At 36.8% G+C, this 25,204-nt stretch overlaps 1 protein-coding gene and 1 non-coding gene across 3 annotated transcripts in view; one reads left to right on the top strand and one right to left on the bottom strand.

Moving 5' to 3' along the window:
- The window catches only part of STAG1 (STAG1 cohesin complex component), a 423,203-nt gene that overhangs the window by 220,079 nt on the left and 177,920 nt on the right, over positions 1-25,204 (bottom strand). For both annotated transcript variants that reach the window (XM_028099176.2, XM_028099177.2), the window contains exon 5: positions 17,447-17,543. In XM_028099176.2, the coding sequence (XP_027954977.1) occupies positions 17,447-17,543 (97 nt within the window). The remainder of the gene's footprint in view (positions 1-17,446; positions 17,544-25,204) is intronic.
- On the top strand, positions 22,230-22,333 carry LOC114205757 (U6 spliceosomal RNA). The gene has a single exon (XR_003608464.1). It is a non-coding gene; the product is annotated as a U6 spliceosomal RNA (small nuclear RNA).

The raw sequence follows: 25,204 nt of genomic DNA, 5'->3' as shown, positions 1-25,204 counted from the left end.
TCATGGAATACTGCACCAAAAACTAATGATGTAATATATGGTGATTAACATAACAATAAAAAATTTAAAAAAAAAAGTACATCAGAAAATACCTGAGACAAATGAAGTTGGAAACACACCAGTTCAAAGTATTGGGAAAAGAAAAATCAGTTTTAAGAGAGTTTATGCTAATACAAACCTACCTCAAGAAACAACAAAAAAAGCTCAAATAAACAATCTAAACTTACACCAGGAGGAAACAGAAAAAGAATAAAGCACAAAGTTAGTAAAAAGAAAAAAATAAGAACAACAAGAGTGGTAAAACTTAATTACAGACAAAATGAACAATAGAAAAGATCAATAAAACTAAGATCTGGTTCTTTGAAAAGATCAAGAAAATTGATAAACTTTTAGCCACATTCATAAAAGAAAGGACTTTAAAAAATCAGAAATGAAAGACAAATTAAAACTAACACCATAGAAATACAAAGAATAAGAGACTGCTACAAAACATAATACACCAACAAAAAGGGACTACCTAAAAGCAATGGATAAACTCCTGGAAACACAATCTTCTAAGAATGCCTTGGGAACAAAAAAGAAAATCTGGACAAATTACTAGTAATGAAATTGAATCAGTAATCAAAAACTCCAAAAAACCAAAGACCAGAATCAGATGGCTTCACAAATGAATTCCACAAAACATTTTTTATTATTTTTTTAATATATTATGTTAGTTAACATACACTACTGCATTAGTTTTGGATGTAGTGTTCCATGATTCACTGTTTGCGTGTAACACCCAGTGCGCGTTGCAATACGTGCCCTCCTTCATACCCATCACCAGGCTAACCCATCCTCCCACCCCCCTCCCCTCTAAAACCCTCAGTTTGTTTCTCAGAGTCCATAGTCTCTCATGGTTCATCTCCCCCTCCAATTTCCCCCCCTTCATTTTTCCCTTCCTTCTCCTAATGTCCTCCATTCTATTCTTTATGTTCCAAAAATAAGTTAAACCATGATAATTGACCTTCTTTGACTGACTTATTTCACTTAGCATAATCCCCTCCAGTTCCATCCTGTTGATGCAAAAGTTGGATATTCATCCTTTCTGATGGCTGAGTAATATTCCATTGTATATAGGGACCATATCTTCTTTATCCACTGTCTGTTGAAGGGAATCTCAGCTCTTTCCACAGTTTGGCTATTGTGGACATTGCTGCTATGAACATTGGAATGCACATGGCCCTTCTTTTCACTACATCTGTGTCTTTGGGGTAGAAACCCATTATTGCAACTGCTGGGTCATAGGGTAGCTCTAGTTTTAATTTTGTTGTTTTTTAAATTTTATTTTGTTATGTTAGTCACAATTCATTACATCATTAGTTTTTGATATAGTGCTCCATGATTCATTGTTTGCGTATAACACCCAGTGCCCTATTCAATACGTGCCCTCCTTAATATCCATAACTGGGCTCACCCATCCCCCCACACCCCTCCCCTCTAAAACCCTCACTTTGTTTCTCAGAGACCATAGTCTCTCATGGTTCGTCTCCCACTCCGATTTGCCCCCCTTCACTTTTCCTTTCCTACTTCATTTTTTTTAACATATAATGTATTATTTGTTTCAGAGGTAAAGGTCTGTGATTCATCAGTCTTACACAATTCACAGCATTCACCATAGCACATACCCCCCAATGTCTATCATCCAGCAACCCCATCACTCCCACCCCCCACCACTCCAGAAACCCTCAGTTTGTTTCCTGAGATTAAGAATTCCTCATATCAATGAGACCATATGACACATGTCTTTCTCTGATTGTTTTGCTTAGCATAATAACCTCTAGTTCCATCCACATCGTTGCAAATGGCAAGATTTCCGTTTTTATACGGCTGCATAGTATTCCATTGTATATATATACCATATCTTCTTTATCCATTCATCTGTTGAGGGACATCTTGGCTCTTTCCATAGTTTGGCTATTGTGGACATTGCTGCTATAAACCTTGGGGTGCACAAACCACTTTGGATCACTCCATTTGTATCTTTGAGGTAAACACCCAGTAGTGCAATTGCTGGGTCATAGGGTAGCTCTATTTTCAACTTTTTGAGGAACCTCCATACCGCTTTTCTGAGTGGCTACACCAGCTTGCATTCCCACCAATAGTGTAGGAAGGGTCCCCTTTCTCTGCATCCTTACCAACATCTGTCATTTCTTGACTTGATAATTTTATCCATTCTGACTGGAGTGAGGTGGTATCTCATTGAGGTTTTAATTTGGATTTCCCTGAAGCTGAGTGATGTTGAGCACTTTTTCATGTGTCTGTTGGCCATTTGGATGTCTTCTTTGCAGAAATGTCTGTTCATATCTTCTGCCCATTTCTTGATTGGATTATTTGTTCTTTGGGTGTTGAGTTTGAGACGTTCCTTGTAGATTTTGAATATTAGCCCTTTACCTGATATGTCATTTGCAAATATCTTCTCCCATTCTGTCTGTTGTCTTTGGGTTTTGTTGACTGTTTCCTTTGTTGTGCAAAAGCTTTTTATCTTGATGAAGTCCCAGTAGTTCATTTTTGCCCTTGCTCCCCTTGCCTTTGGCGATATTTCTAGGAAGAAGTTGCTGCGGCTGAGGTCGAAGAGGTTGCTGCCTGTGCTCTCCTCAAGGATTTTGATAGATTCCTGTCTCACATTTAGGTTAAGGTTTTTCATCCATTTTTTTCCATTGGACGTTCTTTCCTGCTTTGTTGAAGATTACTTGACCATAGAATTGAGGGACCATTTCTGGGTTCTCTATTCTGTTCCATTGATGTATGTGTCCTTTTTTGTTCCAATACCATATTGTCTTGATGATTACAGCTTTCAATATACCTTAAAGTCCAGAATAGTGATACCACCACTTTGGTTTTCTTTTTCAACATTCCTCTGGCTATTCAGGGTCTCTTCTGATTCCATACAAATTTTAGGATTATTTGTTCCATATTATTGAAAAAAGTTGATGGTATTTTGATAGGGATTGTACTAAATGTGTAGATTGCTCGAGATAGCATTGACATCTTCATAATATTTGTTCTTCCAGTCCATGACAAAGAATGTTTTTCCATTTCTTTGTGTCTTCCTCAATTTCTTTCATGAGTATTGTATAGTTTTCTGAGTACAGATTCTTTGCCTCTTTGGTTAGATTTATTCCTAGGTATCTTATGGTTTTGGGTGTAATTGTAAATGGGATCGACTCCTGAATTTCTCTTTCTTCTGTCTTGTTGTTGGTGTATAGAAATAACACTGATTTCTGTGCATTGATTTTATATCCTGCCACTTTACTGCTAGAAGTTTTGGGGTGGAGTCTTTTGGGTTTTCCACATAAAGTATCATATCATCTGCAAAGAGTGAGAGCTTGACTTCTTCTTTGCCGATTTGGATGCCTTTTATTATTTTTGTTGTCTGATTGATGTGGCTAGGACTTCTAATACTATGTTGAATAGCTCTGGTGATAGTGGACATCCCTGCCGTGTTCCTGACCTTAGGGGGAAAGCTCTCAGTTTTTCCCCATTGAGAATGATATTCGCTGTGGGTTTTTCAGAGATGGCTTTTATGATATTGATGTACCCTCTTTCCCTATACTCTGAAGAGTTTTAATCAAGAAACGATGCTGTACTTTGTCAAATGCTTTTTCTGCATCAACTGAGAGGATCATATGGTTCTTGTTCTTTCTTTTATTAATGTACTGTTACCACATTGATTGATTTGCAGATGCTGAAACCAAGCTTGCAGCCCAGGAATAAATCCTACCTGGTCGTAGTGAATAATCCTTTTAATGTACTATTGGATCCTCTTGGCTAGTATATCGGTGAGAATTTTTGCATCCTTGTTCATCAGGGATATTGGTCTGTAATTCTCCTTTTTGATGGGGTCTTTGTCTGATTTGGGGATCAAGGTAATGCTGGCTTCATAAAATGAGACTGGAAGTTTTCCATTTATATTTTTTGGAACAGTTTCAGAAGAACAGGTATTAATTCTTCTTTAAATGTTTGGTAGAATTCCCCGGGGAAGCCATCTGGCCCTGGGCTTTTGTTGGAAGATTTTTTTTTTTAAGATTTTTATTTATTTATTTGACAGAGAGAGACACAGCAAGAGAGGGAACACAAGCAGGGGGAGTGGGAGAGGGAGAAGCAGGCTTCCCGCTGAGTGGGGAGCCCGATGTGGGACTCGATCCCAGGACCCTGGGATCATGACCTGAGCTGAAGGCAGACGCTTAACGACTGAGCCACCCAGGCACCCTGTTGGTAGATTTTTGATTACTGCTTCAATTTCCTTAATGGTTATAGGTCTGCTCAGGTTTTCTATTTTTTTCCTGGTTCAGTTTTGGTAGTTTATACATCTCTAGGAATGAATCCATTTCTTACAGATTATCTAATTTGTTGGCAAATAGTTGCTCCTAATATATTCTTATAATTATTTGTATTTCTTTGGTGTTGGTTGTGATCCCTCCTCTTTCATTCATGCTTTTATTTATTTGGGTCCTTTCTCTGGCCAGGGGTGTATCAATCTTATTAATTCTTTCAAAGATCCAGCTCCTAGTTTCTTTGACCTGTTCTACTGTTCTTTTGGTTTCTATTTCATTGATTTCTGCTCTGATCTTTATTATTTCTCTGCTTCTGCTGGGTTTAGGCTTTATTTACTGTTCATTCTCCAGCTCCTTTAGGTGTAGGGTTAGGTTGTGTATTTGAGACCTTTCTCGTTTCTTGAGAAAGGCTTGGATTGCTATATACTTTCCTCTTAGCACTGCCTTTGTGCATCCCAAAGAGTTTGAACAGTTGTGTTTTCATTTTCATTGGTTTCCATGAATTTTTTTAATTCTTCTTTAATTTCCTGGTTGACCCATTCATTCTCTCGTAGGATGCTCTTTAGTCTCCATGTATTTGAGTTCTTTCCAACTTTCCTCTTGTGATTGAGTTCTAGTTTCAAAGCACTGTGGTCCGAATATATGCAAGGAATGACTCCAGTCTTTTGGTACCAGTTGTGACCTAGGACATGAATGTTCCATGGGCACTAGAGAAGAATGTGTATTCTGCTGCTTTGGGATGGAATGTTCTGAATATATCTGTGAAGTCCATGTGGTCCAGTGTGTCATTTAAAGCCTGTATTTCCTTGTTCTTTTGCTTAGATGATCTGTCCATTTCAATGAGGGGAGTGTTAAAGTCCCTTACTATTATTGCATGTTGTTGATGTGTTTCTTTGATTTTGTTATTAATTGGCTGCTCCCATGTTAGGAGCATACATATTTAGAACTCAGATCTTCTTGTTGGATAGACCCTTTAAGTATGATATACTGTCCTTCCTCAACTCTTATTATAGACTTTGGTTTAAAATCTAATTTGTCTGATATAAGGATTGCCACCCCAGCTTTCTTTTGATGTCCATTAGCATGGTAAATGGTTTTCCACCCCCTCACTTTCAATCTGGGGGTGTCTTTGGGTCTAAAATGAGTCTCTTGGGGTGCCTTTCCCTCTTCCCCTGCTTGTGTTCCTCTCTCACTGTGTCAAAAAAAAAAATCTTAAAAAAAAAAATTCCACTGTAAAAAAGAACGAGGAAGATCTCTGTGGACTGATACAGGGAGATTTTCAGGATACATTTTTAAGGGTGAAATGCAAAGCACAAAACAGTATCTACAGTATGCAACTTTCTTGGGAAGAAAGGGGAAAATGGAACATACATACGTACCTTCTCTAGAGCAAATGGAAACAGAGGAAAGACCAAACAGAATATTGACTGGCTACCTACAGGGTGTGTGTGTGTGTATGTAAAGAAGGTGGAAAATCTAGAGGGAATAGGGGTGAAAGGATGATACTTAATTTGAGTATACCTTCTTTTAAATTGAAGTATAGTTGACATACAATATCAGTTTCTGGTGTACAACACAATGGTTTCACGTTTATATACATTATGAAATGTTCCCCATGATAGGTGTAGTTATATCTCTCACCCACACAGAGTTATTACAGTATTATTGACTACATTTTCTATGCTGTATTTTTCATTCTTGTGACTTACTTACTTTCTAAGTAGAAGTTTATACCTCTTAATCCCCTTCACCTATTTCATCTAATTCCTCCCTCCACCCCTTTGGCAACCATCAGTTCTCCATATTTATGACTCTGTTTCTTTGTTCATTTGTTTTGTTTCTTAGGTTCCATCTATATGTGAAAACATAGGTATTTCCTTTGTCTGACTTGTTTCACATAGCATTATACCATTTAGGTCCAACCATGTCATGTGGATGTCCATTAATTTGCCATGCCGATGGCAAGATTTCATTCTTTTTTATAGCTGAGTAATATTCTACTGAGCATGTGCACACATTCTTTATCCATTCATCTATTGATGGACATTTAGTTTGCTCCTATATCTTGGCTATTGTAAATAATGCTGCAGTAAACATAGGTGTGCATATCTTTTCAAATTAGTGTTTTCATTTACTTCAGGTAAATACCCAGAAGTGGAATTACAGAATCATAAGGTATTTCTGTTATTAATCTTTTGAGAAACCTCCACACTTTTATCCTTAGTGACTTACCAATTTATATTCTCAGAGTACATAAGGCTACCCTTTTCTCCACACTCTTGCCAATACTTCTTATTGCTTGTCTTTTTGATACTGGCCATTCTGGCTGGTGTGAAATGATAACTCATTGTGGTTCTGATTTGCATTACCCTGACGATTAGGGATGTTGAGCATCTTTTCATGTGTCTGTTGACCATCTTTATGTATTTGTAGGGAAAATGTCTATTCACATTCTCTGCTCATTTTTAAATCAAATAATCTGTTGTTTGGGGATTGAATTTTATGAGTTCTTTATATATTTTGGACATTAATCCTTCATCAGATATATGATTACAAATATCTTCTCTTATCTGTTACATTGCCTTTCTGTTTTATTGATGGTTTGCTTCACTGTGCAAAAGCTTTTTAGTTTGAGGTAGTCCCAATTGTTTATTTTGCTTTTGTTGCCCTTACCCAAGGAGACAGAACCCGGAAAATACTGGTAAGACTGGTGTTCAGAGGTTTACTGCCTATGTTTTCTTTTAGGAGTTTTATGTTTTCAGGTCTCACCTTTAGGTCTTTAATCCATTTTGAGTTTATTTTTGTATATGGTATAAGAAAATGGTCCAGCTTTGTCTCTCTCTCTCTCTCTCAAATAAATCTTTAAAAAAATTTTAAAAAGAGAACGTGGTCCAGTTTTATTCTTTTGCATGTAGCTACCCAGTTTTGTCAACATCGTTTATTGAAGACGATCTTTTCACCATTGTATATCACTTCCTTTGTCATAGATTAATTGACCATATATGTATGCATCAGTTTATTTCTGTACTGTGTCCTGTTCTGTCATTCTATGTGTCTATTTTTGTGCCAGTACCATACGGTTTTGATTGCTGTGGCTTTGTAGAGTATAGTTCGAAATCAGGAAGCTTGATACATCCAGCTTTGTTCTTAATCCAGCTTTGTTTCTCTTTCTCAAGTTTGCTTTGGCTATTTGGGGTCATTTGTAGTTCCATATGAATTTTAGGGTTATTCTAATTCTGTAAAAAAAAAGGCTATTTGTATTTTGATAGGGACTGTATTGAATCTGTGGATTGCACTGGATTGTATGGACATTTTAACAATATTAAATCTTTCAATCAGTGAGCATGGTATATCTTTTCATTTGTTTGTGTTGTCTTCAGTTTCTTTCCTCAATGCCTTAATAGTTTTCAGAGTATAGGTCTTTCACCCCCCTTGCTTAGATTTCTTCCTAAATATTTTATCCTTTTTGCTGCAGTTATAAATTTCTCTTTCTGCTAGTTACTTATTAGTGTATACAAACAGTATCCTGCAACATTACTGATTTTTGTGTATTCTAATAGTTTCTTGATGGAGTTTTTAGGTTTTCTATATATAGTGTCATGTCATCTGCAAATAGTGACAGCTTAACTCCATACTTAACAATTTGAATGCCTTTTCTTTCTTTTTGTTGTCTGATTGCTGTGGCTAGGACTTCAAGTCTATGTTGAATAAAGGTGGTGAGAGTGGACATCCTTGTCTTGTTCCTGATCTTGAAGGAAAACCTTTCAGCTCTTTACCATTGTGATGTTAACTGATTGTCATAAATGACCTTTATTATGTTGAGGTGTGTTTCTTCTATATTCTGTTCAGAGTTTTTATCATGAATGGAGGTTGAATTTTCCCAAATGCAATTTCTGCATTTCTTGAAATGATAGGGTTTTTATCCTTTTGTTAATGTGGCCTATCACATTGATTGATTTGCAGATATTGAATGATGCTTGGAATAAATTCCACTTGATTATAGTGAATGATCCTTTTAATATATTGTTGAATTCAGTTTGCTAATATTTTGATCAGGATTTTTACATATATATCCATCAGGGATACTGGCCTGTAATTTTCTTTAGTGTCTTTGTCTGGTTTTGGTATATATGTAATGCTGGTCTTGGAGAATGAATTTAGAAACCTTGTTTTTTCCTTCTGAATTTTTTGGAATAATTTGGGAAGGATAGGTATTAACTCTTTTTAAAATGTTTGGTGAACAGACACTTCTCCAAAGAAGACACAGAAATGGCTAACAGACACATGAAAAAATGTTCATCATTAGCCATCAGGGAAATTCAAATCAAAACCTCACTGAGATACCACCTTATACCAGTTAGAATGGCAAAAGTTCACAAGGCAAGAAACAACAAATGTTGGAGAGGTTGTGGAGAAAGGGGAACCCTCTTACACTGTTGGTGGGAATGCAAGTTGGTACAGACACTTAAGAAAACGGTGTGGAGGTTCCTCAAAAAATTAAAAATAGAGGGGGGAGGAGCAAGATGGCGGAGGAATAGGAGACCTAAATTTCGTCTGGTCCCAGGAATTCACCTAGATAGGTATCAAACCATTCTGAACAGCTACAAACTCAACAGGAGATGAAGAAAAAAATAGCAACTCTTTAAACAGAAAAGCGACCACTTTCTAGAAGGTAGGACGTGCAGAGAAGTGAATCCAAGGTGATATTTGGGAATAGAGACCGCGGGGGGAGGGAGCCAGCTACTGGCAAGTGATAAAGCAACAGAGCACAAAATGGGAAGTTTTATAAGTCAGCTCCACTGAGGGATGTCGCTCCAGTGGTTAAGCAGGGGGTGGAACCCTCGTGAGACAGTGTGGTCTCAGGACCCTCGGGGTCACAGAAAGACCGGGGGTGCCGGAGTGCAGCAGAGCTCCCAGGTATTGGAGCGGGGAAGCCGGCTGCAAAGACGGAGCCAGGGAGTGGACTCTCAGCTCGGAGTTGCCATAAACCGAGAACGGTGGCACAGCCAGGCCACTACTCTCACAGCAGGGACCCAAGAAGCAGCAGATCTGGGGAAACTCCCCTTCCTCCCCCGGGAGGAGCGGTGCGGGAGCGCACCACAGGAATTTACTGGGTTTGGAGAGTCCAAAGGGGTCCTGTGTCAGAGATATAAACTCTCAGTCACAGGCTGGGAGATCATGGAGTGCAGCCGGAGACTGGGGAGACAGGAGAGATTGACTGCTTTTCTCTGGGGGCTCACTGAGGAGTGGGGCCCCGAGTTCTCTGCTCCTCCAGGGTGGAGATTTGGAGGCCGCCATTTTCTTTCTCATCTTCCAAAGCTGTATGCAAAGCTTTCAGGGAACAAAAGCTACAGAGACCAAACCCTAGCAGATTACTTAGCACGGCCCCTGTCAAGGGCGGTGCAATTCTGCCTCAGGCAAAGACATTTGAGATTCTAGGCAATAGGCCCCTCCCCCAGAAGATCAGCAAGAACAGCCAGCCAAGACCTAGTTTACTGATCAATGAGAACGGCAGAAGTCCAGTGCTGGGGAATACAACACATAGAATTCATGGCTTTTCCCCCCCATGATTCTTTAGTCTTTCAAAGTTAATTTTTTTTCTTTTTTTTCTTATTCTAATTTAAAAAATTTTTCTTTTTCCCTTTTTCAACCAACATCTTATCCTTTTTAAAATCTTTATTTTTCGTTTTTAGAGTCATTCTATCCCTTCATTGTAGTTTATTTTATATATATATATGTGTATATATATATATGTGTATGTATGTATATATATATATATATATATATATATATATATGTCTTCTCTCTTTAAAATTTTGGGATACAGTTTCTTCTAATAGACCAAAATATACCCTAAATCTTTAGTGTATAGCTTTGTTCTCATCTCTTGCCTGATCACATTCTCTCCCCCCCTTTTTTTAATTTCTCTTCTTTTTTCAACCAACTTCTTATCAATTCCATTTATAAAATCTTTTAATTTTCAACTTTACAGTAATATTCCATCCCTTCATTGTATTTACCCTTATTTTTGTACATATACAAGTTTCTCTTTCTTTAAAATTTTGGGAGACCGTGTCTTCTAACAGACAAGAATATGCCCATAATCTAGTGTGTGGCACTGATCTATTCACCAGCCTGATCGTATTTGATCATATTCTTCTTCTTTTTTTCTTTCTTTCCCTTTCTTTTCCCTGCGGTTTTGGGTCTCTTCTGATTTGTTTAGTGTATATTTTTCTGGGGTCATTGTTACCCTGTTAGCATTTTGTTCTCTCATTCATCTATTCTCCTCTGGACAAAATGACAAGACGGAAAACATCACTTCAAAAAAAAGAACAAGAAGCAGTACCGACTGCCAGGGACCTAATCAATATAGACATTAGTAAGATGTCAGAACCAGATTTCAGAATGACGATTATAAAGATATTAGCTGGGCTTGAAAAAAGCATGGAAGATACCAGAGAATCCCTTTCTGGAGAAATAAAAGAACTAAAATCTAACCAAGTCGAAATCAAAAAGGCTATTAATGAGATGCAATAATAAATGGAGGCTCTAACTGCTAGGATAAATGAGGCAGAAGAGACAATTAGTGATATAGAAGACAAAATGGTGGAGAATAAAGAAGCTGAGAAAAAGATATAAACAACTACTGGATCACGAGGGCAGAATTCGAGAGATAAGTGATGCCAAAAGATGTTAACAGTATTAGAATAATTGGGATCCCTGAAGAAGAAGAAAGAGAGAGGGGGGCAGAAGGTATATTGGAGGAAATTATAGCAGAGAACTTCTCTAATTTGGAGAAGGAAACAGGAATCAAAATCCAGGAGGCACAGAGAACCCCCCTCAAAATCAATAAAAATAGTTCAACACCCCGACATCTAATAGTAAAACTTACAAGTCTCACGGAAAAAGAGAAAATCCTGAAAGCAGCTCGGGACAAGAGTTCTGTAACCTACAATGGTAGAAATATTAGATTGGCAGCACACCTATCCACAGAGACCTGGCAGGCCAGAAAGGACTGGCATGATATATTCAGAGCACTAAATGAGAAAAATATGCAGCCAAGAATACTATATCCAGCTAGGCTGTCATTGAAAATAGAAGGAGAAATAAAAAGCTTCCAGGACAAACAAAAACTAAAGGAATTTGCAAACACTAAACCAGCCCTACAAGAAATACTGAAAGGGGTCCTCTAAGCAAAGAGAGAGCCAAAAATAACATAGACCAGAAAGGAACAGAGATAATATACAGTAACAATCACCTTACAGGCAATACAATGGCACTAAATTCATATCTTTCAATAGTTACCCTGAATGCAAATGGGCTAAATGCCCAATTCAAAAGACACAGGCTATCAGATTGGATAAAAAAACAAGACCCATCGATATGCTGCCTACAAGAGACCTCATTTTATTTTTATTTTATTTTTTTTAAAGATTTTATTTATTTATTTGACAGAGAGAGAGATAGTGAGAGCAGGAACACAAGCCGGGGTAGTGGGAGAGGGAGAAGCAGGCTTCCCACTGAGCAGAGAGTGCGATGAGGGGCTCGATCCCAGCACACTGGGATCATGACCCGAGCCAAAGGCAGACGCTCAACGACTGAGCCATCCAGTTGCCCCTGGAATTTTTTTTTTAAGATTTTATTTTATTTGACAGAGAGAGATAGAGAGAGAGAGAGAGCACAAGTAGGGGGAGCAGCAGGCAGAGGGAGGGGGAGAACGGGAGCCTTGAGGGGAGCCTGATGTGGGCTCGATCCCAGGACCCTGGCATCATGACCTGAGCCGAAGGCAGACGCTTAACTGAGCCAGAGGTTCCCCTTTGCAATGGAAATTTTTACAAAATTCCATTGTGTACCTCTATGACAATTTATTTAATCACTCTCCTATATATATTTAGGTTGTTTCCAACATATTACAATAGCAAATAATACTGTATTAAGTAACCCTGTGCCTTTATTTTCTTAATTCTGGAGGTATATCTTCATGGCAAATTTACACAAGTAGGATGGCTGGATAAAAACAAATGTAGTTTTGGTAGATACTGCCCAATCTCTTTCCATCAGAGATGTATCAATTTTTATTCCAGGAAACAATGTAACAATATCTACTTTCTGATAGCTTAACCAACAGAGTATTGTTGTAATTTTTAAATTTATCAATCTGATAGGTGAAAAATGATATCTCAGTGTAGATGCAATTTGCCTTTCTCTTCTTTCATATGTTTTAAGATACACTTAATAAATTTTCATTAGTGCTTGGGTATATTTCTGGATTTCTATTATATTCCACTGATGTGAAAGGACAGTGTGCCTTCTTCGTTAATCATATTAAGAAAAGATCATTCTATGACTTTTATCAAAATGTTCTAAAATCCATTTTTTCAAATGCCTGTTCAGAAACTAAGATACTAGAAAGGAAAATTGGCAAGGGATAGGAACAAAGAATTGAGAGAAAAAAATAATAGAAATAGCTCTCAAGCCTCACTTATAAGAGAAATATAAATTAAAATCATCCATATACAAAAATTAACCACAATCAACAACCTAATTATAAAGTTAAAACTGTAAAACTACAGATTTTCCTTCACTTATGATGGGGTTACAACCTGATAAGCCCATTGTACATAAGTTAAAAATATTAAGTCAAAAATGCACTTAATACATCCAACCCACAGAATATCATAGCTTAGTCTAGCCTCCCTTAAGTGTGCTCAGAATACTTCATTGCCTACAGTTGGGTAAAAATCATCTAATACAAAGCCTATTTTATAATACAGCATTGAACACTTCATGTAATTTACTGAATGCTGTACTGAAAGTGAAAAGCAGAATGACTGTAGAGGTAAAGAATGGTTGTGAGTGTACTGGCTGTTTACCACCAGTATGTGTGCCTGACTGGTAGGTGTGGCTCACTGCTTTTGCCCACTATCAGGAGACAGCATCCTATCACATATCTCTAAGCCCAAGAAAAGGTCAAAATTCAAAAATCGAAGTACAGTTTCTATTGAATGCATATTATTTTTGCACCATTGTAGAGTTAAAAAAATCACAAGTTGAGGGGCGCCTGGGCAGCTAGTAGGGTAAGCATGGAACTCTTGGGTTTCAGTTCAGGTCGTGATCTCAGGGTCATGAGATCAAGCTCCACGTTATGCTCCATGCTCAGCGCGGAGTCTGTATAAGACTGTCTATTCCTCTCTTTGCCCCCTCCCTCTAAAATAAATAAGTAAATCTTTAAAAATAGATTTAAGAAAATATCACAAGTTGAACCATAATAAGTTGGGGACTGTCTCTATTTGAAAAATAATATAGGGATAAATCTTCATGCCCTTTTATTTAGCAATGGATTCTTAGATTTGACACTAAAAGCAGGAGCAAAAAATAAAAAACAGATGGAAAAGACTAAATTAAAATTTAAAACTTTTGAGCACGAAAGGACATCTTTAAGCAAGTGAAAAGACAAGCTACAAAATGGGAAGAAAGTATTTCTAAGTTATATTATATATCTGATGAGGGCTTAGTATTCAAAATATATACAGAACTCTAAACAATGCACAATAAAAGGAAAACTAATTTAGAAATGAACAGAGGACTTGAATATACATTTCTTCAAAGAAGATATACAAATGGCCGACACATGAAAATATGTTCAAGATCACTGATAATTAAGGAAACACAAATCAAAACCACTACAAGATACCACTCCATACATACTAGGATACTTAAAATTAAAAAAAATTGGAAAATAGCAAGTGTTGGCAAGGATGTGGAGAAAACGGAACCATAGTGCACAATTGGTGGGAATATAAACTAGTGCAGCCACTGTGGGAAACAATATGGAGAGGAGGTGAAGAAATAAGAATCCTTATAACATTTTTTTGGAAGAATATAAAATGCTACAGCTGCTGTGGATAACAATTTGATGGTTCCCTAAAAAGGAAAACAGACTTACCATAGGATCCAGCAATTCCACTCCTACATATTTACCCCCCAAAATCAAGAAACAAGTACTCAAGGGCACCTGGGTGGCTCAGAAGGTTAAGCGACTGCCTTCGGCTCAGGTCATGATCCTGGAGTTCTGGGATCGAGTCCCGCATCGGGCTCCCTGCTCAGCAGGGAGTCTGCTTCTCCCTCTGACCCTCCCCCCTCTCATGTGCTCTCTCTCTCTCATTCTCTCTCTCAAATAAAAATAAATAAAATCTTAAAAAAAAAAGAAAGAAACAAGTACTCAAACAGAATTTGTTCATAAATGTTTTGAGTAGCAATATTCATAATAACCAAAAGGTGGAAATAATCCAAATATCCATCAACAGAGGAATAAATTTAAAAATTGTGATCTATGCCATAATGTTATTCAGCCATTAAAAGGAATAAATTATAGATATATGGTACTACCTTGATAAACCTTGAAGACATTATGGTTAAGTAAAAGAAATCAGACACAAAAGGTCAGATGTTGTAGAACTACTTTTATATAAGATGACCAAAACAGGCAAATCTATAGGAACAGAAAGCAGATTAGAATTTGCCAAGGACTGAAGGAGGACAAGAAAATGGGAATGATTAACTTAATAAATACGAGGTACTCTCCTGGAGTAATGAAAATTTTTGATACTAGAGAGAAGTGGTTGCACAACATTCAACATTGTGAACATGCTAAAAGTTGCTGAACTGTACAATTTAAAATGGTTAATTGTAATAAATAAATAGGCTAATTGTGTGTTAAATGAATTTCACCTCAATTTAAAAAAAACAATCACATTGGCACATCATTTTTACATCATTCATAAGGCTGACCCCAAAATTTGATAAAAACATTTTGTTGAAAAGACCAAGAAGGAACATCCTCATGTATTACTAATGGGAGCAAAAATGAGTACAATTCCTATAGAAGTTAGGCAATATCTGATATAATTTTACAAATACATTTTCCCACAGACATTCTTCCACAAAGAGCAAATAAGGTATACACAAAATTACTCATTACAGTACTGTTTGTAAGGGCAAAAGACTACAAATAATGCAATGGTCTTTTAATAGAAGACTAGTTTAACCAAATTACTATACACACACACACAAAGGAATGCTATGATGCTGTGTTAACAAAGCTCCCTATACATGAGTATCTTTTGTGTAAGAGTGGTGGGGAAGGAAAGACTATATACTCCTACTTATACATACAGAAATTAGATAAATGATGACAACAGACAGACAGATGAATATACAACAAAGTAGTTAAACGCAGTTAACTCTGTGGAGACAGATGGGAAGGCAGGAAGTGGTAAAGACTTTTTGCTTTAGATATTCTAAAGCTTTCTGGTCTTTTGAAAACTGGGAATGAATTAAAAAAGGAAAAAAAAATTAAAGACTACCAGTTGTTTTAAAATCAAAACCGAATCCAAAAGAACACTTAACATAGATTAGATAATACATTTAAAGTACATCATTCAGTGCTTGCCTTATACCCATTTTAAGGCTACAAAATTAACAAAGTCATCTTCTTCCAAATAGCACAATGTCCTGCCACTCTCCCCCAATCTCGATGCTCTCAGATTCATGTTTAACCTCTATTTATGTCCAAGAGTGTACCCTGCTTTCTTGTCTTGAAGCATTTACACATAATCTGTTAACTTTGGCCTTTCTCATCCCCTTTAACTTTCTCTTCCTCAGCTTCAGTCTCACCACAGAGTTTCTTCCTCTGAGATGCACTTTCTTACAAATACTCCGACATTTACACATACATAGAGATACAAAGCCTGGGCTAAATTAGAAGCCCCTCTTTGTTATTACCATAGTATCTTGTCCTTAGGGACACAGACTCCAGATTGAGACAAGCCTGGCTTTGAATCTTGAGTTTGGCACTTCAACTAACTGTATGATGTCCAAAAATTACCTCAGCCGTTTATTCTCAGTTTCCTGATCTATAAAAATCACAACTGCCTGATCTGACTATTAACCAATATATTAAATGAGCAAATGCATGTAAAACACAAGGCATAATGCTCATTAAATTGTTGTTAAATTATAACCAGTGCTGTTATTCTTAAGATGGCACTGGTGAGCACTTTACTGAACTATTGGTATATTTCCCTCTCTGATCCTTGTAATTAAGCCTCCTTTGAAAATTACAAATACTCTAATACTACAGAGATTGTCCTGATAACGTGTATACTCGAAGAGTGCTTAGTACAAGATAGGTGTTCTGTAAATATTTGATAAACTACTTTTGTCAATACTGTGAGTGACAAACAGAAATAAGAAAGCCTTCAAGAAATCAACTGTATTACTGATCTTAATAAAAGATCACTGTACTTTCTGCACTGAAAGGCAAAGAATGCTGATTTACGAACTGATTTCCCCCATGAAACACATTATAATCTGTTCAGATTTATCTATTCCTGAGAAGAAAAATATCTTATCAATTATCAATTAATGTGATTAAAAAATTATATTTTATTTTAAAATACTGTCTACAGACTTCCAATGGATGATAATCTTAAGAAACCTCATTCTGGTACTTATGTTACCTAAAGCAAATTATTGAAGCTTCAAGTACTTCATCTATATAATGAGGACCAAAACATTGACAAGGATACAAAATAATGAATGTTAGCAGCTAGTAAAATTCCTAATATGGAGCATAGGTACAAATAATATCAGTAAATATTACTTATAAAAGCTTATGATCTAAAATCAATTCACAAATTCATAAGCAAATTTTAGATTTCCTTCAAATTTCATAAATTTTTAGAAAGCTGTTATTTCATTGCAAAACTGAACAAAACAAGATGAAATATACTTAAATAGCAATAATTTTCCTTATCAGAAAAAGATTAGGTCATACTTCTAGGATGGATTATATGTAACTAAAGAAAGGTGAAGTAAATTTTTTTTTAAAGACTTTTTAAATTTATTTGACAGAGAGAGCACAAGCAGAGGGAGAGAGAGGGAGAAGCAGGTTCCCTGCTGAGCAAGGAGCCCGATGTGGGACTCGATCCCAGGACCCTGGGATCATGACCTGGGCCGAAGGCAGCCACTGAACTGACTGAGCCACCCAGGCGTCCCAAAAGGTGAAGTAAATTTGACACTGTTGGACTGACAGACTCAATGTAATTATTTATCCCAACATTATGTACCTCGACATCCTGAACACTGGATAAAAAAGTTGATTAAATCCAGAAGTGCGATGTCCCTGTCTTGTTTATATGATTCAATCCAGTCATCCACCACGGACTGTAGAAAAAAAAATATATGAAAATGAAAAATTCAAAATAATTGGTATAACAGCAAATAAATTTTTTTAAAGTTTGTGATTTTATCTATGTGTGTCTACTTAAAGAAATCATTTCTCTGCAGCCAAATAAAACTAAAGATTCCTTTATTTTCAAAGGTACTTAAAAGATGAGTTACTAGGTTTCAAAAATTTGTTTAGACCACAATACAAATCTGACAAGTCCAATAATTATTAAACAACTATAGATACCAATATTCAAACCACACTGTGAGAATAACACAAAAGCTAAGCTCATTACACTTACACATAAAGTTTCCAAATATCAAAAAAACCTATTCCATTAGTACTGCATAAAAAGAATACACACATATATAACCAAATGCATTTTTGTCAGGAATGCAAAACTGAGGCAAAATTAGGAAATCAAGTAATTCAATTTATGAATGAAGTAAAGGAGAGAAATTAAATGATCATATTACTAGATCTCAAAATGGTATCTGATAAAATTGTGCAGCCAAGCTTAATAAACAACTCCTAGAAAAACTAGTTAGATGAAATATATATACACAAGGTGAAGATAAAGATTAAGATATTTGTTGAAATGCTCAAGACATTTCAACTCAAAAAGGAACAAGGCAAGGATGTTTTAAGTTTTTAGTTAAAGCAAAAATGAGTAAAATATTAATAAAGAAAATTCTCCCTTTCCAACAGTTGAAAAAAGTACCTAACAATCTCTACTAAAGTGACTCAAAAGATTCATAATGGAAAAAATTTGACAAGACAGGTGACAAAAGATAAATGTACAAAATACTTTTAGATATTGGCAATATATAAGAAACATAAATGGATAAGCAGCATGTTCACAACTACAATTATCTAAGAATAAATTCAAGAAAGGTATAAATATTATTGCGGAAAATTATAAAAACGCAAAGGATATAGAAAACCACGTAAATAAGTTTCATATATGGAGTTTAAAAAAAATCTTAAAGCTCTATTAATAAAGTCTTTCTAAACTGTTAGGCAAATTTAATGTGATTCCATATAGTATACTTGTAGGCAATATAGTCTGAGGTTTCCTTGGGTGGGGGTAGGGTATCAGAGAAAATGTTATGACAATAATTTTTAAACACTTTTAAAACAAATTTTTACTTTTATATGAAAATACAATTATATTCAGTAAGATGTATGAAACTTAAGTTACACCTTGATGAAATTTTACAAATACATACACCTGTGTAATCCTAACCAAGATGAATGTATAAGACACTTCCAAAACTGAAATGACTCCCTGATGCTCTCTTCCAGTCAAAAACCATCCCCAGCTCAAAGGGTTTAACTATTATTCCTTAACAATGGACATGTTTTTGAAATTCATATAAATAGTATCATCTTTTATGTCTGGCTTCTTTTAATCAAAGTTGTATCAGTTATTATATGTATTAGTACTTTAATTTTTTGCACTGCTGGGTAGCATCTGATTGTATTAACGTACCATAATTTATTATCCATTTTACTATTTAAGGACAGGACTACTGTTTCCATTTTAATGCTATCATGAATAAAATTGCCATAAACATGACTGTACACATATTTTGATGGACATAAACTTTTTTCTGTTGCATATATTCCCAGCAGCAAACTTATTAACACATAGAACACATGTGTGTAGATGGTTAGTAGACAATGCCCTACAATTTTCCAAAACAAGTGTACTAAATTATACTTCCATCAGCAATTTATGAAATCTACCAATGTATGAGATTGGGTGTTCCACATCCTCACCAATACTATGTATCATCAATACTATTAATTTAACCATTCTGGTTGAGCATATGCCTTCTTCAATGACCTCTTCTACTGAAGAGCAACCACATTCCCTTCTTCCATGGGAAAGAGAGGACTTTTTTTAAATTGCTAACGTATATATAACACTCTTTTTCTCTGTCTCGTCACATTAGTGTCTGGAAGATTTTACTTTAAAGGTAAACAGAAAATTAGAAAAAAGATTACAGTTGTAGAAGAGGGTAAAAAGAAAAAGAAAGAATACCATGGTATCTGTTCAAGGTTCAGTTCTGCTGAATAATGTGTCAAGGACATGCTGGCTAAGAATGGTGGTGAGGACAAGGAATGGATAAAGCAGGTCAAGTGATTTTAAGACTCACAGCTCAAGCAAAAATGCTTTCTGACCAAGGTAAGGAAGTATGGCACAAAGCTAAAGAGGAAGCCATTTCTCCACTTCTACATGGGGCCCATAATTGTGAAAACACTCTAAAGATGGTGAACAAATTTTAATTCCCGAAGTGACAGTACGAATGTATAATCCCACCAGCTGTATGTGAGGAGTCCAAAAACATTCTGAATAAAAGTAGTTAACAGGGGCTTAAGCATTATAAATATTAAAATTTAACACAAAAGTATTGAAAATAATATAGATCAAATATAATGTAGGGCTATAATGTAGAAAATATAAGAAAATAGAGCACAGAAATAAATCCAGGTATATACAGAACTTAAGCTATGACAAAGGAGATACTTCAGTTTTTGAAGAAAAGGAGTGGTTAATTTAATAAATAATTCTGGTATAATTGGTTATTCTTCTGAAAGGAAACATTTTAAAGGAGGGGGGTAAAAGCCAAAGAATCTAAAGAACTAAACTCCAGAGAGATAAATCCTTCTTGAATTGGCAGACACTGGTGGTTGTTAGAGGCACTGCCAAATATGCGCATAGGTTGCTGGATTATACAGTATTTCATAATACATAAGGCCTTGGCTTAGCCTAGGGGACAGGATAAAACAGAAAACCACATAAGACACATTGTGGGGAATCTTCACTAGAGAAAATATTTTTAAGTAGCCATACGGTACACATACAGGGGACCAAAGGATAAGAAATATGGCACATGTCTCATCAAAAAGAATGAAAGCCAAGGGATAATGAAAAGACATATTTAAAGCACTGAAAGAAAAAAGTGCCCATCAGTTGGTGAAAAAACCCAGCTTCCCTGTGATCCAACAAAGATCAACAAATAGACAGCAATCCACGAACAACTCCAGGAGACCTCTAAAGTCCACTTAGGACATTTTAACAAGAAAAGTGAGAATCATCACAAGAGAAGGAAGGCAACTTCATTTTGCATGCATAATCCCATCCCCCAAACTAACACCAGTTCACAGTGCTCCAAAGGCACTTGCCAGTTAAAAAGAGTTCCTCTTGCTAGGAAAGGAAGAATATGGTGAGCAACCAGCTCCCCAGCCTTGCAGGGCATTGTGCATAAGTCCAGCTTTGGTTTCACCCCTAGATCAGCAGCCCATAGATGTACTGAGCTAGCTAGGAACAAGGAATAAAAGCAGAAGCTATTAATAGCAGACAAGCACCAGCAGCAATCATGGTTCAGACCTACTCTGCAGACAAACTCGGCATATTTTACCACTGACAAAGCCAAAGATTAGCACAGCCACTGTGGACTCCTGCAGATCTTGCCAGATTTCTCCCTACAGGTATTTCTGTTGGCTGAAACCAGCTGCCTGAGTCTCTCCCTGAAACCTTTCCCTGCCACCACCAGATCTGCCCCACAGCCACGCAGGATCTCTATGGCTGCCGAAGAGTAAAACGCCAGTCACCTGAGCGCCTCTGTAGCCCCACAGGAGCCAATGAGCCACATAAGCAGCCAACTTGAGCTTCTACTCACTTGAGCTAGGTGAGTATAAGACACCAGCCTAGTGCCACTTCCCCATCACTGAACACTGTTCCCACACTCAGAGGTAACCCCTCTAGCTGTGCACCACTGACCTAACACTCATCACTGGCCTCCCACTACAGCATGCATGCACAAGGCTAGGGAAAAATAGGCAGCCACTGGTGAGTGTACCAAAAGCCAAGAAACCCTGCAGCTGCTGGTAGGCTCAGATCAGGCCCTGCCTTCTGCCACTGTCTGGGACCAACTTGCCCACCTGTACCTAGCTCCTCTAGGCTGTGTACCCACAACTGCACCCCCCCCCAAACCCCACCTATGGCCTCTACCGCAGTGTGCTTGCCTGGAGGGAGTATGCAACCACAGGAGAGCACATTGCCAGCCAGGGCCTCGAGAGGTACCAGTGAGCCCATATTTGGCTCTAGCCCTTGCTACCAGCACTGATACTTATTACTATAACTGTGTCTAAGGCAGGTCTCCTCCACTGCATAGACAACTGCAGTTACCCACCACAGCTGAGTGTGTGCACACCACTGACTCTGGCCACGATCACTGTCTGCCTTGGTCCCTAGCTACCAAACCTGGAGGTGTTGCTTAGGACCCAAACAGCCCTTGCAGTCAGTACAGATTTTCCTCAGTGCTCACTAAAAACCACCTGGTTGTTAATGCAGTGGAACATGGTGGCCTGAACAGAAAAGACATCATGCCATGCCTTCCTGTACCTAGTGCCACCACATGCCACATTGCTCACCCTACACCAGTAGACCAAGGGTCAGTGCATGATTAAGTGTGCCCTCACACACAGGTAAAAGGCTCCCCTTATGGAAGAGGTAACTGCTTCTTCATGCATAGACATGAAAACACAGCTTCAGGATTATGAAGAATCAAGGAACTTTGTCTCCACAAAAGGAATGAGGTATACCTCCAGTAACTGGCCCGAAGAAATCCAGATCCAGAAACTGTTGGACAAAGAATTCAACATAGTTTTTTGTGATTGCTTCTGCAGCACATATACTAAATTGAAATGATACAGAGATTAGCATGGCCCCAATGCAAGAATGACATGCCAAACTCATTAAGTGTTCCAAAATTTAAAAAAAAAAATTATACACCTAATCAGAGAGGTCCAAAAGAACACAGATAAACAAAGATATCAGAAAAAATATATAATAACAAAATAAAAAGTTTGTACAAAGAAAGAAAATGTAAGAAAGAACAACAGAAATTCTGAAGCTAAAGAATACAGTGAGTATAATGAAGAACTGAGTAAGAGTTTCAACAATGAACTTGAATAAGCTGAAGGGAGAATCAGTAAGCTAGAACACAGATCAAATGAAATTTTCTAAATATAGCAGCAAAAAGAAGAGTGACAAGGAATGAAGAAAGCTTATGGGAATTATGGCATACTGACAAAAGAAATAACATATACATCACTGGAGTCCCAAAAGGAAATGAGAAGAAAATACAGAAAGCTTATTTTAAAAAATAACGGATCAAGTTATTTTTTTATTTCTCTTTTGATTTCTTTTGACACACTGTTCAATAGCAAGTTTAATCTCCACATATTTATGGATCTTCCAGTTTTTTTCATGTAATTAGTTTCTAGTTTCATACTATTGTGGATGTAAAATAAATATGCTTGATATGATTTTGATCATCATTAAGACTTGTTTTCTGGGGGCCCCTGGGTGGCTCAGATGGTTAACCATCTGCCTTCAGCTCAGGTCATGATCCTGGGGTCCTGGGATCGAGCCCCACATCGGATTCCTGGCTCAGCGGGGAGCCTGCTTCTCCCTCTCCCTCTGCCTCTCCCCCTGCTCATGCTCCTTCTCTCTCTGTATCTCTGTGTCTCAAATGAATAAATAAAATCTTAAAAAAAAAAGACTTGTTTTCTGGCCTAACACATGATCTATCTTGGAAAATAGATCCATGTGAACTTCAGAAGAATGTGTATTCTGTTCTTTTGGATGAAATGTCTTGCAAATATATGTTAGGACTATTTAGTCTAACCTGTCATTTAAGGTTTCCTTACTGACTCTGTATAAATGATCTATGAATTGATGTAAGTGGGGTATTAAAGTCCCCCACTATTATTGGATTGCTGTACATTTCTCCCTTTAGGTCTCTTTAATATTTTCTTTACATATTTAGGTGCTCCTATGTTGGGTGCATAAATATTTACAAATGCTGTATCATCTTATTGGATTGACCCCTTTATCATTACATAACAGGATTTGTTGTCTTGTATTACAATCCTTGTTTTTAAAATCTATTTTGGCTGGTATAAATATAGCTAATCCAGCTTTCTTACAGTTTCCATTTGCATGGGATACCTTTTTCCATCTCTTTGATTTAAGGCCACGTGAGTCCTTATATCTAAGGTGAGTCTCTCACCATGTAGATGGATCTTCTTATTGTTATCCATTCAGCTGCTCCATGTCTTCTGATTTGCAAATTTAGTCCATTTACGTTTAAAGTAATTAATGATAAGTATGTACTTAATGCCATTTTGTTTATTTCCTGGCTATCTTTGTAGTTCTTCTCTATTCTTTTCTTCTTCCCTTGAAACACAGGAAAATGTAAATTTAACATACCAAAATTTCTGGGATGGAGCAAAAGCAGTTCTAACTGGGAAGCTCACAGTGATAAATGCTTATATCAAGAAACAATAAAAACCTCAAATATATAACCTAACTGTATACCTAAAGGAACTAGAAAAAAAAAAGAACAAATAAAGCCCAAAGTTAGAAGGAAATAATAAAGATGAGAGTAGAAATAAGTGAAATAAAAACTAAAAGGATAATAGAAAAGAACAGTGAAACTAAGAGCTGCTTCTTTGAAAAGATGAACAAAACTGACAAACCTTTGGACTCGTCTAGAAGAAAGATGACTCAAAATCAAACATAAGACATGTTATGACTGATACCACTGAAATAGAAAGGATCATAAGATATTACTATAATAATCATATGCTAAGAAATTAGACAACTTAGAAAAAATGGATAAATTCTTAGAAAATAAAAACTCCCGAGACCAAACCATTATCTAATAGAAAACCTGCACTTACTAGTAAGGAGACTAAATAAGTTATGAAAAGCCTCCTAACAAACAACAGTACAGGACGAGTCAGCTTCTCTGGTGAATTCTACCAAACATTCAAATTAGAATTAATACAAATCCTTTCTAATAGAAGAGGAGGAAACTTTACCAAACTCACTTTAAGAGGCAAGCATTACCCTGATCCCAAAACAAGATACAGATACCTTGCAGGCCAGGAGAAAATGGAAAGACAAATTCAAAGTGCTAAAAGAAAGAAACTATCAACCAAGAATACTTTACCTAGTAATGCTGTCCTTCAAAACTGAAAGTGAAATAAAGACCTTCCCTAAACAAAAGTTGAGGGAACTCATCACCACTAAACCTGCATTACAAGAAATGCTGAAAAGAGATTTGAGCTGAAACAAAAGGACTCTATTATTAACATGAAAACATGACAAAATATAGAACTCCTGGGTGGCTCAGTTGCTTAAGCATCTGCCTTCAGCTCAGGTCATGATCCTGGAGTCTCAGGACTGAGCCCCATGTCAGGCTCCCTGCTCAGTGGGGAGTCTGTCTTTCCCTCTCCCCCCACTTGTTCTTTCTCTCTCTCTCTCTCTCTCTCAAATAAATAAAATCTTTAAAAAAGACCATGATAATATATGACACACAAAGCACATAGACAGATTCAGAACCCCTAATATTATAATATGGTAGTGTGTTAACTACTTTAGCATAAAGGTTAAAGGACAAAAATATTAAAAATAGCTATCACTTTAATGAACACACAATATAAAAAAATGTAAATGTGACATCAAAAACATAAACAAAGAAGTGGGGGTACCTTGTAGAGATAGATGCACTCTCATGTTCACTGCATCATTTTTCACAAAGGCCAAAATATGGAAACAACCTAAGTGCCCATCAAT

This window comes from Eumetopias jubatus, unplaced genomic scaffold, assembly GCF_037043125.1.
Source record: "Eumetopias jubatus isolate StellerSeaLion01/CBP00866 unplaced genomic scaffold, mEumJub1_p1.0 scaffold_1, whole genome shotgun sequence".
NCBI classification, from domain to species: Eukaryota; Metazoa; Chordata; class Mammalia; order Carnivora; family Otariidae; genus Eumetopias; species Eumetopias jubatus.
Note: the sequence above shows the minus strand (reverse complement) of the source record. Positions and strands in the feature narration are given on the sequence as shown.